Consider the following 14468-nt stretch of genomic DNA (forward strand, 5'->3'; position numbering starts at 1 on the left):
GATCGGTGGGCGCGGCCATCTTCCTTTGGCCGCGCGTGCGCAGAAGCGGCGCTCTGCTGGCCGCGGCTTCAGGAAAATGGCCGCCGCGATATCCATCTGCGCACGCGCGGCATCCCGCGGCCATTTTCCTGAAGCCGCGGCCAGCAGAGCGCCGCTTCTGCGCACGCGCGGCCAAAGGAAGATGGCCGCGCCCACCGATCACCAATGCAATAACGAACACCGCGCTATTTTAAATCCCCTGGAAGAGGATTCCGGACTTTGGGCATGCGCACACCACTACGCCACCAACGGAAAACTACGCCAAATCTGGGTGAAGACACCACGCCCATGTGACCTGACCAGCCTGATTGACAGGCGAAAACGGAGACTTTGCAAAGTTATTTCGGCAACTTAGGTGGGTAATAAACGCATAACACACACACTAATGTAACGCCCACCTCTGCCCCTATTTAACGCTATTTTTATCCCATCTTCCAAAAACGTGGTGACAGGTTCCCTTTAACGTGTGCCCAAACAATGGTTTACCCCCACATGTGAGGTATCGGTGTACTCGGGAGAAATTGCCCAACAAATTTTAGGATCCGTTATATCCTGTTGCCCATGTGAAACAGAAAAAATTAAGGCTGAAAGACATTGTTTGTGAAAAAAAGTACTTTTTCATTTTTACGGAACAATTTGTGAAGCACCTGAGGGTTTAAAATGCTCACTATGCATCTAGATAAGTTCCTTGGGGGGTCTAGTTTCCAAAATGGGGTCACTTGTGGGGAAGCTCCAATGTTTAGGCACACGGGGGCTCTCCAAACGTGACATGGTGTCCACTAAAAATTGGAGCCAATTTTTTATTCAAAAAGTCAAATAGCGCTCCTTTCCTTCTGAGCCATGTCGTGCGCCCAAACAGTGGTTCCCCCCACATATGGGGTAACAGTGTACTCAGAGTCAGGACAAATTGGACAACAACTTTCGGGGTCCAGTTTCTCCTTTTACCCTTGGGAAAATAAAAAAATTGTTGCTAAAAGATCATTTTTGTGACTAAAAATGTAAATGTTCATTTTTTCCTTCCATGTTGCTTCAGCTGCTGTGAAAAACCTGAAGGGTTAATAAACTTCTTGAATGTGGTTTTGAGCACCTTGAGGGGTGAAGTTTTTAGAATGGTGTCACTTTGGGGTATTTCCAGCCATATAGAACCCTCAAACTGACTTCAAATGTGAGGTGGTCCCTAAAAAAAATGGTTTTGTAAATTTTGTTGCAAAAATGAGAAATCACTGGTCAAATTTTAACCCTTATAACTTCCTAGCAAAAATTTTTTTAAAGTAAAATAATTTCCTTTTTTTTCACAAATAAACGCAAAAATTATCGACTTAAATTTACCACCATCATGAAGCCCAATATGTCACGAAAAAACAATCTCAGAACCGCTAGGATCCGTTGAAGCGTTCCTGAGTTATTACCTCATAAAGGGACACTGGTCAGAATTGCAAAAAATGGCCAGGTCATTAAGGTCAAAATAGGCTGGGTCATGAAGGGGTTAAAGTACATATATAAACATATGCTTTTATTGCTGATAAATAATGATTTTATCAAAGCAGCCCAGTAAATGACACTTTGATGGAATCTGGGACTCTGCCCCGACATCATTCCCTTTAAGTGGCTGAAAAACACATTATCGTGAGGATCTTGATGTGCTATACAATATATTATCAACATTTTTTTCCCAAAAAATAAAAGTGAATACATAAGGTGTATAAGGTGCAGATTTATTTCTATTACGTATGGAGTTGGAATTTTGATGTCAGGATGGAGTCAGCAATTATTGATTGCATTCACAGTAATATTTCTTACTTATTTTTGCCGGGCTCGCACAAGTAAATCTGCAAAAGGGAATAAGTGCAAAGTACACATGTGATTACGCTGCAGCGCAGATGTCACGGCCGGCACCTGCCTGCAGAAGTGGTTTATTAATTCAAGAAGTACAGATATTCATTATGTAAACTAGGGGGCAGGTCAGTGAGGGATTAGTGACCTATCAGCAGGCTGCATTATGAATATATAATCAGAGCACCACATACACCAATCCCACCTTAGGACTCGAGCATATCATTAACACAAAACTGAACATAAAGATTACACAACAACCACAAGACAGATTTCATCACCAGGTATCATTGTATTCAGTATAATGGCGCCGACCTGACACTGTCTGTAGGATACTGTGCACAGTCCTGCTGACAGGTTCCCTTTAACTCTCTTCATCAGGAGGTGCTTCTGCTTTTTGTTTGATATAACCCCAGTATGTGGGCTATTCCCAAACCATTTAACTGTTTCCTAACCCAATATGTACTAACCATATCTCTTCAGTCTTCACAGGTTCTTCCCAATCACCTTCATATTAACCTACATTATTATATGATGCCATGCTTAAAACAACCCAGGATGATAAATGCTCCCTCCTATTCAGCTGACGTCACACCCTCCATGCACACAAAAATCGCACGTGATATCTGCATTTAAACATTCTGTCTGATGACCGGATCATGCAGCTTTATATGAAACCCCTATTTATTATAATACCTGGACCTGAAATAACAAGTGTTTTTCTCCTATTGTGCCCATTCCAATTCCTTGTAGATTGTAAGCTTGCGAGCAGGGCCCTCACTTCTCCTGTAAGTGTTTAACTGTCATTCATGTGTGGAATTTAGTGTCACCGCTTAGTTTTAAAGTGCTATGTAATATGTTGGCACTGTATAAATATAATTATTATTATTAATAAACAATGACATATTATCAGAGTATATGCATAATACAGACCAAGTGAGCATGCCACGAATACAACACGCGTTTCGCTTCCGCTTCAACAGGGAGTGTGGTGGAGGGGTATTGTCTGACTAATATAGTGTGAATATAGCTGCTGCAAATGGATAATCAGGGAGAACGTCACCTTACTGGGCGCTGACACGTGCACATGGACATGACATCGGCTGCCCGCCGACAGCAAGATGTGCATCAATGAAGTGCGACAATATCACCGTTCATGATGTGGGACGAGCTAGCCAGTCAGGACGGTGCACAATTATCATGGCAGCCATCTTTAAAATGGGAAAAAGAGTTGGGGAAGGTATTTTGTGATAATATGGCTGCAGATCACTATGAACAAAGGGGCACAGCCATATTTAATGGGAATGGGAATTGGGATGGAGATATTGTGGAAAAAAAGAAAAATGTGAATGTAAGTGATAATGATAGTGAAAAAAACCTAGTAAAAAGGAAAAAAGTTTCTATGTGTGTATATATATATATATATATATATATATATATATATATATATATGTGCAAATGAATAAAAATGCAATTAAAGTGGAAAACAAAATAATGAAATGAAAAAATGTGCAAGTAAATGTTGAAAAAAGTGAATGATTGAATGTGAGAATGATTATTCTCCCAAAAGGGAACACATTTTTGTTGTACATAAAATATAATAAATGTGAGTACGTGAAAAAAATGTTCTTTCCTTTTTTATTTATTTATTTTTCTTCTTTCCTTTTCTTTTTTTTGTAAAATTATTATATACATATATACATTGGGAACGTGTAGTGGATGAGCCCCAATAGTGACATCACTCATGTGTAGCCTCGCCCCCCATGGTGTCACAGTTGGGTTCCAGTTGTGATGTCACGGAATCCTTGGCTGTAACCAGCGATTTTGCAGTGAGATCCTCTGTCTGGAGAAGCTGATTGTGCCGTACACAAGTAAGCGATATTTCTCCAGGCTACAATGCTGTTTAGAGTACTTCTAGTCCTGAACGTGCTATTCGCATCTGCGGAAGGTGCTCCCATCTTTATCCGCAACCCTCGATCACAGGAGCAGATCGGGATGAAAGAAGGTAAGTGCATTACCAGATACGCTCTGACTATGGGGTTAACCCTTCCCTTCTGCAGCCAATTTTGGTTTTTGCTCTTCCTTTATCTTCTACATTTCTTCCAAGAGCCATAAGTTTTTTTCCCATTTCTATGGCTGTATGAGGGCCTGTTTATCTTTTTGGGGGACGAGTTATAGTTTTGAATGACACCATTCATTTTCCCATTCAGTGTCAAATTGGGGAAAATGCAGTTTGGGCTCCAGTGTAATAACATAGATGAGACACAGAGCATTAATACTGTTCTCTCCTGGCTGGATACTCTGACTACTACATGTAGCAGAAGGGGCCACAAGAGACGCGATAAGCAGCTCAGAAATCAGATATGTCCTTCACATGTAGCATTTCACATCCGGCCCCAGAACCTATTAGGATCCATTATTAGTCCCCAGTTTATGAGCGTCAGGCTCCGTGGCATTAGGGCTTCTGTAACTTTTCTTCTGTGGCTGGACGTCACATAATACATGGAGTGGAGGATTTTTCATGTGTTACTTGTAATTTCAGGTGTCATCTCCCATCCTGCATTCGTTCCCTGTTTCAGGAATATAAAAGAATAGATTTTTGTATCGTCCATTATGAAAAATAATCCATAATTTCTCCAAACTAAATCCCCCTCTCTGTAATAGTCATACTTGGTTCCTCAGCCCGCCCAGTCCATGTATTTGGTTCCACTTCTGAGCACATTTCAGCTCTGGTTACCTGATCACTTATGTTCTTTGTCTTTTTAGAGAATATCACCGTGCTTCAAAAAACATCTGAGGATACAGTCTATTGGATTGTTATACTGGCTGCCATTTTCTCTGCCCTTGCAGTAATCATTCGTGCCATTGCTACCATCTGTCGGTAAGTATAGTAAGTAATGATGTATGGGCTACACAGGAGTCTGTAGAGGAAATGTCACATCTCCAGGTTACTCCAGTAATGGGAATATTTTAGGGTAGGCCTCTTGTGGCTCACACACTCGTCACCCTGGAGTTGTGCCCTGTGGGTAACTGATGGGTATATATTAGACTTTATAGGGATTCACACTCTCAGGTAGGCATTAGGTAGCGTTCACACAGTCAATGAGGTTTGGTCCAAACCTGTGCAGTTTTATTGCTTTCAAAAAATTCCAAGAGATTCCAAACCAAAAACATCCTCTTCTAGGCACAAAGGTATCACAGCAAATAAACAGTTCATTTAGCAGGGCCCATATGTCAGTGCGGGCTCACCTGAATAGATTACAGTCCTTTCTCCAGAAGCAAGCTTCATACATAGAAGAGGCACGATCCCACCAGTCTTGGTATCACCTTCAGTATGAGTTCCAGCAACCTCCAGTGCCAAACAGAAGTGTCCAACTCCTGGGCACGGTTCATACTAAACAGGCTGCAGCTGACACACGGTTCCCTGCCGCTCCTGCACACAGACTGTTCAGCTTTCCTAGCTGACCCATGCTGCCTCCATTCATAGAGAAATCCTGGCGCATCTCCCTCTCAGCTACAGCTGAAATGTTGGCTGAACACTCGCTAGCTCCAGTACACTTAACTCTGCTCCATCTAGCCGACTGACACAAATAATGAACACAGGTCCTGGCTGTAGTTAAAAAAAACAAAAGCTAGGCGGGTGCATCTAATCAAATCCTGCATAGATAGAAATTAACCCTGTCCTACCTGGCTCTGCTACAGCTTGTATATACTATATTAAAATAAATTGTTGCTTGTCATAGACACCAAAATGACTGACTGGTGATCTCTCTACAGATAGGACTAGATAAAATGTTTCATTCTGCAGAATACAGACAGGTTTTACTTTGCAATTTACAATGTGACTTTTATTTTTGTATTTTTACAGTTGTCTGAAAAAGAAGACTCCAACGAAAGATGCTGAAAGCCAATATTGTGCCGATGATTTTAATGAGAGCAACACCAAACTAAATGGTAACTACAGCCTAACAAATCTGAGAACCTGAATCAGAAGGATAGAGGTCCAAAAATAATTACAACTTAAACTAAAAAAGATCCTTCTACTATATACAAAATTTTTATTCAAAATTATTATCAAAAGGGGGGACTTATAGATATAATAGTCACAGGGGGAAGGGTACCTGGCCGTAAGGCAGCCACAAAAAATGCCGCTGAGGTTCACACCCTAATATTGCAATATGGTGCCCCCACTCCTCGTCGGCTCTCCCACCCAGACCCTATTATGCCACCAGAAAATTGTGTTCATGTGACCGTAGTAATGAAAACAATAAGAATGTAATTTTCACGTCGCAAAAAAAGAGGCCGTGAATAAGATGGTTTTTGAGCATCAGCACAAAAAAATTGTATTTGGTCACGGTTACAAAAGAGGAACAAGTTAGCTCAAATAGATAAAAATAGTAAAGGGTCATAATCCCATAAGATGGTATTAGAATACTTGCTGGTATAGCGATATATAGATCAATACGGTTGATATTACTAGATAGTTAAATGTCAGTGGTAAATCTGGTACAAACGTCATATAGACCACCTCAATCAGGTCAGATGGTACAGATACATCCTATATATTCAGCCAGCAAAATACCCAGTAACCAAAGGATATTCCTGGACACAAAATAGACAGAAAACAGGATTTAGTATACGTAGTAAACTCCCACATTCAATCTAAATATTCAGCAGGGAGTCATATGCACCATCATTTAGGATGTAATAAAAGTAAATCCGTTACTCAGATACCTAAACATTATTAGTAAGTGTCCAGTGTAGAGGTTTGTACTCACTCGGCTGCGGTGGAGGTAGGCACAGAAAACGCTATCGCTAAAATGTCCTATCGTGGTGGTATACTGGCAGAGCATGGGTGCTGACTGCATCTGGGTAGACTACTATATCTGCCTTCCCCAAGATTCACTCCTACACAATGCCCTATGCGGGAGTTATGTATACGGAATTATTAAGGTAGCCCTACTTATCAGCTCCCTAGCCTTCTCCTGCATTCTTTTAGTCTTTTACAATGCAGATTTCATTCCTCTGCAGTCTAGGTGTTTTCTTGCTGCCACAAACAGTGTTTGCAATTGTTGGGTTCTGTTCTGTGGCTACCCCCACATTTTGTCCCACCACTTCTAATTACATACAGTACCTATTTTGCTGTGTGTTTCCCCCCCCCCCCCCCTCCTTTTTGGAGTTTTTTTTCGCCCTGTCCTTTATTTTTAGAATTTTTATTTGCTTTTAATTTTCATATTGAATAAAAAAAAATTGTGATTTTACCATTTTGAATTGGAATCGCTTCCTATCTAACGGTGATGAAGCATATTAGATTATGTAAAAGTATGGAGTACTATGTAGGGCCATTATACTGTATGGAGCATTTTGTGGCCATTATACTGTAGGTAGAGCTATGTGGGGCCCATTATACTTTATGGAGCACTACTGTATGTGACCCCATTATACTGTATGGAGCATTTTGTGGCCATTATACTGTATGTAGAGCTATTTGGGTCCCATTATACTTTATGGGGCACTATGTGACCCCATTATACTGCATGGAGCACTATGTGAAGCTATTATACTGTATGGAGCACTAACTGGGGCTCATTATACTGCATGGAACAATATATGGAGCTATTAGACTGTATGGAGCACTATGTGGAGCTTATTTTACTGTATGCAGCACTATGTGGAGCCATTATACTGCATGGAGCAATATGTGGGGACATTATACTGTATGGAGAACTATGTGAAGCCATTATGCTGCATGGAGCAATATGTGGGACCATTATACTATATGGAGAACTATGTGGAGCCTATTATACCATATGGAGTTTGATGTCCCTTATCTACAGGTTATAATACCATAAATCCTGATAAACTCCACTAAACATAGAAGATTTTGTAATGCTACTTTCAATTTTTTCCACTACAGAAGATTATGAGGTCGAAAGAACTATTACAAATGAGGATGCTCCTCATGGACCTGAGGCTGAAAAGGGAGACTTCTTGCAAGACAACAAAATAATCATGGCTCACCCCACTGATAGGAAAATCCCCACCAGCCTTGATGGGAATGTGTTCATCGCCTCTGACAGTAAGTTTCAGAACTATTGTATTTATTTATTTATTTTACTCACTTATATAGCGCCATTAATTCCACAGCGCTTTGCACACATTATCATCACTGTCCCCATTGCGGCTCACAATCTACATTCCCTATCAGTATGTGTTTGTAATGTGGGAGGAAACCGGAGACCCCGGAGGAAACCCACGCAAACATGCGGAGAACATACAAACTCCTTGCAGATGTTGTCCTTAGTGGGATTTGAACCCAGGATGCCAGGGCTGCCAGGCTGCAGTGCTAACCACTGAGCCATATGAAATATGTTTAAAGAGAAAGAAAACTATTTTTTGAAAAATAAAATAACAGTAAAGTCCAAAATAATAAACCTACTAATATAGAGTTTGAGACTCTGTACGCCTGTAGAAAACATATTTTGCAGAGCAGGTGAGCCACCACAACGTCTTAAGTATGGCTCGGTAGCAGTTTCCCCAATGTAAGCCTATGAGACTCAGAGAGAGGTTCCATATACTTACATTGAGAAAGCAACTTCCAGCAGCATAAGAAAGGCATTGTGATAGCTATCTTGGTATACAGTCACATGGTTAAGCAGAGGACTGGAGCTGTGCTGCAAACTGGAGAAGACAGCGATCAGTGATTTACCATATACTCTACACTACTGATATGTTCAGAAGTGATTAGCAAATTTACGTCACGGCTTGCTGTGATTGGTCCGCGTCCCGGCAATATGGCCGCCCTGACCAATCACAAGCCGTGACGTCACGGGAGGCTGGACACGCGCTCATTTTAAAATGGGCGCGTGTCCAGCCTCCCGTGACGTCACGGCTTGTGATTGGTTGCGCCGCGGTCAACCAATCACAAGCCGGGAGGCTGGACGCGCTCATTTTAAAATGGGCGCGTGTCCAGCCTCCCGTGACGTCACGGCTTGTGATTGGTTGCGCCGCGGTCAACCAATCACAAGCCGGGAGGCTGGACGCGCTCATTTTAAAATGGGCGCGTGTCCAGCCTCCCGTGACGTCACGGCTTGTGATTGGTTGCGCCGCGGTCAACCAATCACAAGCCGGGAGGCTGGACGCGCTCATTTTAAAATGGGCGCGTGTCCAGCCTCCCGTGACGTCACGGCTTGTGATTGGTTGCGCCGCGGTCAACCAATCACAAGCCGGGAGGCTGGACGCGCTCATTTTAAAATGGGCGCGTGTCCAGCCTCCCGTGACGTCACGGCTTGTGATTGGTCAGGGCGGCCATATTGCCGGGACGCGGACCAATCACAGCAAGCCGTGACGTAATTTCGTCACGGCTTGCTGTGATTGGTCCGCGTCCCGGCAACGTGGCCGACCTGACCAATCACAAGCCGGGAATTCACGTAACCAAGTAATAGCGCGAATTTTAAACAAACAACGCTGCCGGTTCCCTCGCTGAAGTCCCGGCTGCGTCGGAGAGGTGAGTATAGCGATATTTTTTATTTTAATTCTCTCTTTTACACATTTTAACATTAATGTTGTTGCGATACCCGATACCCGATACCACAAGAGTATCGGAATCCCGGTATCGGAATTCCGATACAGCAAGTATCGGCCGATACCCGATACTTGCAGCATCGGAATGCTCAACACTACTCAGAGCGCTTCTTTTATATCTCTATTCCTACAGTCAGTTATTGTCGGCTTTTATATCACATGGAAGCAGTCCGCATTGTGAGGTCCCTTACTTACACTGAGGACTTTCCGATTTGTCTTCTTCAATCTATAAATGTATTTAATAGAAAAAGAACATTATATAAAAAAATACTCTCTTAAACGTTTCTTGATGTGAAATGATCCCTAGACAGAGTAGAAACATGATGGAAGCTTTTATTTTAGAAATGTTGATTTCAATGTTCTGTGTTACAGGAAAACATGAGGACGACATACCAATTACCATTGATGATTCTCCTCATGGACCCGGGAATGATCAGGGAGACGTCCTCACAGGCAACAAGATCTCAGTGCCTGGACCCCCTGATGTAGTGATCGATATCAGCCCAGATGAGGACGAGGTCACCTCCTCTGACAGTAAGTACTCAGGGCATTCACCAAATAGATTTAATAGAAAAATAACCTAATATATAAACAAAAAAATGGTCTCCTGTGGGATCTTGTCAGTGAATGAGCCGTTAATACATTGGAAGCTATAGAGGCTCATCCCCTCTGTTGTCATAATTCAATGCACCATTCTAGAGGTTACTTATAATATCAAATATCTGTAGAAAACATATTTTGCAGAGCTGACCAGCGACCACATGGAGAGACTTGACAAATCTGGTGCTGCCCCCAGCTAACATCTCCCCGCATGGCTGTAGTTGACTGACAGGTCTCTCCCATATCTTTAATTAGGGCAGACCTGTCCAGCAAGTGCAGCGAGGCAGGGAGAAGCCGGCTGGGAGCAGCGTCAGATCAGTCAGGGCTCACTTTAGTCCCCGGGTGGCTCTTCAAACTATGTTTTCTCTGAAACGCTGGAGCATTTCTCTGGAGATTGGATCCCTCTTTTTACAGTCTAATATACTATTTAGAAGTTATAATAACCTGTAAATGCTAATTATCTTAATCACATAGATTCTTGCATTTTATTAAATCTAATTTCAATATTTTGTGTTACAGGAGAATTTGACATTTTCTGTACTTCTGGAGACACTACAATGCCACACAAGGCCGATATAGTGGAGGCGAAAGAGTCCCAGATTAATGCGGACTTTAATGATCACAAACAGACACCTCCATCTATTCTAAAAGGAAGAAATCAACTGAAAAATAAAAACACAGGGAAGATTGTTTCCTTTCAAGATTCGGATTATCGATATGTTTATACATTTGATTCTGAGTCCTCACAACCTGGACGTCAAATTATATATTTCCGAAACAAACAAGGAGGACGGAAAAATAGGTACCGGTAAGTGTTTTAATGTCTCAGTTCAAAGTTTATCAGAAGATCATCTTTCAATCCTTTCAAAAGGACTTAGGGCCCTGATTTATCAACTCTTTTACACCAGTATTCTGACATTAAAAGCTTTGAAATGTCACAACAGTTTGGTGAAACTCCAGGCTGCGCTAAAAGATTGTGATATTTGGCATTCTCACACCATTTTCGCCCAGTTCTGATAAAGTGCGAGAGCTTGGGCCGGAAGGGTGATGTGGCAGCCTCAGCTCGTCAAATTCATGATGACTGGGGCGGTACACCTGTCAAACCGTAACGCAGGTGTCCTAAGGTGAGCTCAGGGAGGCCTGAAACCTCCCAAGGAGCAGCCACGAAACATTCTCCCATCGTTGTGGTGAGAATAGGTTCATTGATTAAAAGACTGGGGTGAGGAATTATTACAGCCACTAATGTGGGATATTTCATGGTATTTCAGTTGCAGCATACATGTTCTGCAAATACTGTCTATTGTTAAATGGTTAATATGTAATGTTTCATCGATGTATTCCAGCAGACCCCAGGATTTAACTATTGCAGCCCTGTCCCATTATTTGGATGATTACACTTGATACAGTAAAGAAATGAGTTTGTAATGTCTTCAGTGCTTTACCTACAGTACTAAAATCTATTTTTTTTTTTAAAGGAATTCATCAGGAGGAGACAACTCCACAATAACTCCTTTACATGGTGGCTACCATGAGAAGATCAGGCAACCTGTGATGAAGCAAACAAGACCCATGGATATGACACTTACCAGACTTTATGCCGTCAGATGTGTTCATGGACATGTGACTCACCTGCAGCACAGCGAGGTAGATTCCGGGCTCGGTCTCTGCTCTCACCCATGGGTATGACCTTTACCGGACTTTCTGCAGTCAGACGTGTTCACGCATAAGTGACTTACCTACTGCATGAAGAGGCAGATTCCAGGCTTGGACTGCTCTCACCTATGGACATGACAATTACCGGACTTTCCACAGTCAGACGTGTTCACAGACAAGTGACTTACCTACTGCATGAAGAGGCAGATTCCAGGCTTGGACTGCTCTCACCTATGGACATGACACTTACCGGACTTTCCGCAGTCAGAAGTGTTCACAGACAAGTGACTTACCTACTGCATGAAGAGGCAGATTCCAGGCTTGGACTGCTCTCACCTATGGACATGACACTTACCGGACTTTCCGCAGTCAGACGTGTTCACAGACAAGTGACTTACCTACTGCATGAAGAGGCAGATTCCAGGCTTGGACTGCTCTCACCTATGGACATGACAATTACCGGACTTTCCGCAGTCAGACGTGTTCACAGACAAGTGACTTACCTACTGCATGAAGAGGCAGATTCCAGGCTTGGACTGCTCTCACCTATGGATATGAAACTTACCGGACTTTCCACAGTCAGACGTGCTCACAGACAAGTGACTTACCTACTGCATGAAGAGGCAGATTCCAGGCTTGGACTGTTCTCACCTATGGATATGAAAGTTACCGTACTTTCCGCAGTCAGATGTGTTCACAGACAAATGACTTAACTGTTGAAGAGGCAGATTCCGGGCTCGGACTGCTCTATCCTTTAATATGACATTTACCAGACTTTCAGCAGCCAACTGTACTCATGACACAGGTGAGGTACCGGCTGTAAGAAGAGGCAGATTCCGGGCTCGGTCTCTGCTCTCACCTATTCACAGCCCAAGGGAAGGGCACTTCTTTAACCATGGTTCCCTAGAGGTTTCCACCATTGGGGGTTTTTCCTCTCCTGAGTGTTAAAGAATGACTATGTCTTAGCCAGGGGTCCATCATCATCAGGGCCACATTTAAGACTACTGTCCTGACTTCTAATGGAACCTTCCACATTATCCAACTTGAATAAAGTTATTAATGAAGTCAGCGTATTTCATGTGTATCTGAGTTTTCTTTATGGATCTTTACAATACAGCAGAATATACATAGCACTGTACTACTTTGTATAGTCATTACCATTACAAATGGCTGCTGATCATCCCGTTTTCTCGCACACATGTAAACAAGGGTACAAGTAGTGTTGTGTTTAAAATCAATATAACCACTTCTTGACATGCGATCTACATGAATGTCACATGTCTGATGCACTTCTATGGAGAGAGTTCTGGAGTATAGCCCAATTCACTTACTTTGGCAAGTAAAAGTTTGGGCACTTCTGGTCAAAATGACTGTTATTGGGAACAGTTAAGTAAGTTGAAGATGAAATGATCTCTAAAAGGCCTAAAGTTATACATGACATTTTCTTTGCATGTTAGGCTAAAAAATATATATTTTTATCATTTACATTTTAAAAATTACAAAATGGAAAATGGTCAAACACAATGGTTTGAGCATCCTGCATGGTGAGATCCTAGTAGCACCCCCTTTTGAAAGCATAACAGCTTGTCAACACTTGTCAACACTTTTTGTAGCCAAACAATAGTCAAACATTTCTTGTTTGTGGGATTTTCATCCATTATTCCTATTCTTCCAGCTCTGTGAGATTCTTGGGTCATCTTGCATGCACTGTTATTTTGAGGTCTTGCCACAGATTTTCAATAATGTTCAGATCAGGGGACTGTGACGGTCATTGTAAAACTTTCAGCTTCCGACTTTTGAGGTAGTCCATTTTGGATTTTGACATGTGTTTAGGATCGATATCCATTTGTAGAAGCCATCCCTTTTTAATTTCATCTTTTTTTACAGATGATGTTATGTTTCCATCAAGAAATTGTTGAAATTTCATTGAATCCATGCTTCCCATTATTCATGAAATCTTCCCTAGGCCATTGGCTGCAACACAACCCCAAAGCTTAATTGATCCACTCACATTGCTTAAAGGTTGGCGAGATGTTCTTTGCCTGAAATTCTGTACCCTTTTTCCTCCACACATTCTTTTGATCAGTGTGGCCAAAAAGTTCTATTTTAACCTCATCAGTCCACAGGACTTGTTTCTGAAATTCATCTGGCTTGTTTACATGTTCTTTTGTATACTTCTGATGCTGAATTTTGTGGTGAGGATGCAGGAGAGGTTTTCTTCTGATGACGCTTCCATGATGGCCATATTTGTGCAGGTGTCTTGAGCAATGCTATGAGGAGCTCTCCCTCAAATATTGTTTGGTCTTCCTGACCTTATCTTTACCTCCTCAGCTCATATTAACTTTCATTTCTTAATTACATTTCAAACTGAGGAAAGGGCAACTTGAAAACGCTTTGTTATCTTCTTATAGTGTCCTGTTTTGTGGGCCTCCACTATTTTCATTTTCCGAGTGCTATGCAGCTGCGTAGAAGAACTCATATCTGCTGTTTTTTTGGGACAATGTTAGAGGAGACTGGGTTTTTATAAAACTGTGAAATTTGCATAACGTGACCTTTCCTAATGATGATAGTGAGTAGGGTTGAGCGACTTTTACTTTTTTTGGGTCGAGTCGGGTTTTGCGAAACCCGACTATTTCAAAAGTCGAGTCGAGTGCAATCGGCCGATTATCGCGAAAAGTCGGGGATCGACCGAAACACGAAACCCACTGCAAGTCAATAGGGAAGCATAGTCGGCAGTGAGTGGGGGCCAGGAAAACACC

At 42.1% G+C, this 14468-nt stretch overlaps 1 protein-coding gene across 1 annotated transcript; it reads left to right on the forward strand.

Moving 5' to 3' along the window:
- Positions 1-3753: 3753 nt before the first annotated feature.
- LOC143784933 (uncharacterized) lies at positions 3754-12768 on the forward strand. Its single transcript, XM_077273551.1, has 6 exons — positions 3754-3877; positions 4639-4753; positions 5741-5826; positions 9829-9990; positions 10576-10864; positions 11532-12768. The coding sequence occupies exons 1-6, from the start codon at positions 3769-3771 to the stop codon at positions 11740-11742; spliced, it is 972 nt and encodes a 323-aa protein (XP_077129666.1). The 5' UTR covers positions 3754-3768; the 3' UTR covers positions 11743-12768.
- Positions 12769-14468: the final 1700 nt, after the last annotated feature.

Source organism: Ranitomeya variabilis, chromosome 7 (assembly GCF_051348905.1).
Source record: "Ranitomeya variabilis isolate aRanVar5 chromosome 7, aRanVar5.hap1, whole genome shotgun sequence".
Lineage (NCBI taxonomy): Eukaryota > Metazoa > Chordata > Amphibia > Anura > Dendrobatidae > Ranitomeya > Ranitomeya variabilis.

Coding starts and splice junctions, on each gene's coding strand:
- LOC143784933 (XM_077273551.1), top strand. CDS start 3,769: ATGCTGTTTAGAGTACTTCTAGTCCTGAACGTGCTATTCGCATCTGCG. Junction 4,754..5,740: donor GCCATTGCTACCATCTGTCG/GTAAGTATAGTA, acceptor GTATTTTTACAG/TTGTCTGAAAAAGAAGACTC. Junction 10,865..11,531: donor GGACGGAAAAATAGGTACCG/GTAAGTGTTTTA, acceptor TTTTTTTTAAAG/GAATTCATCAGGAGGAGACA.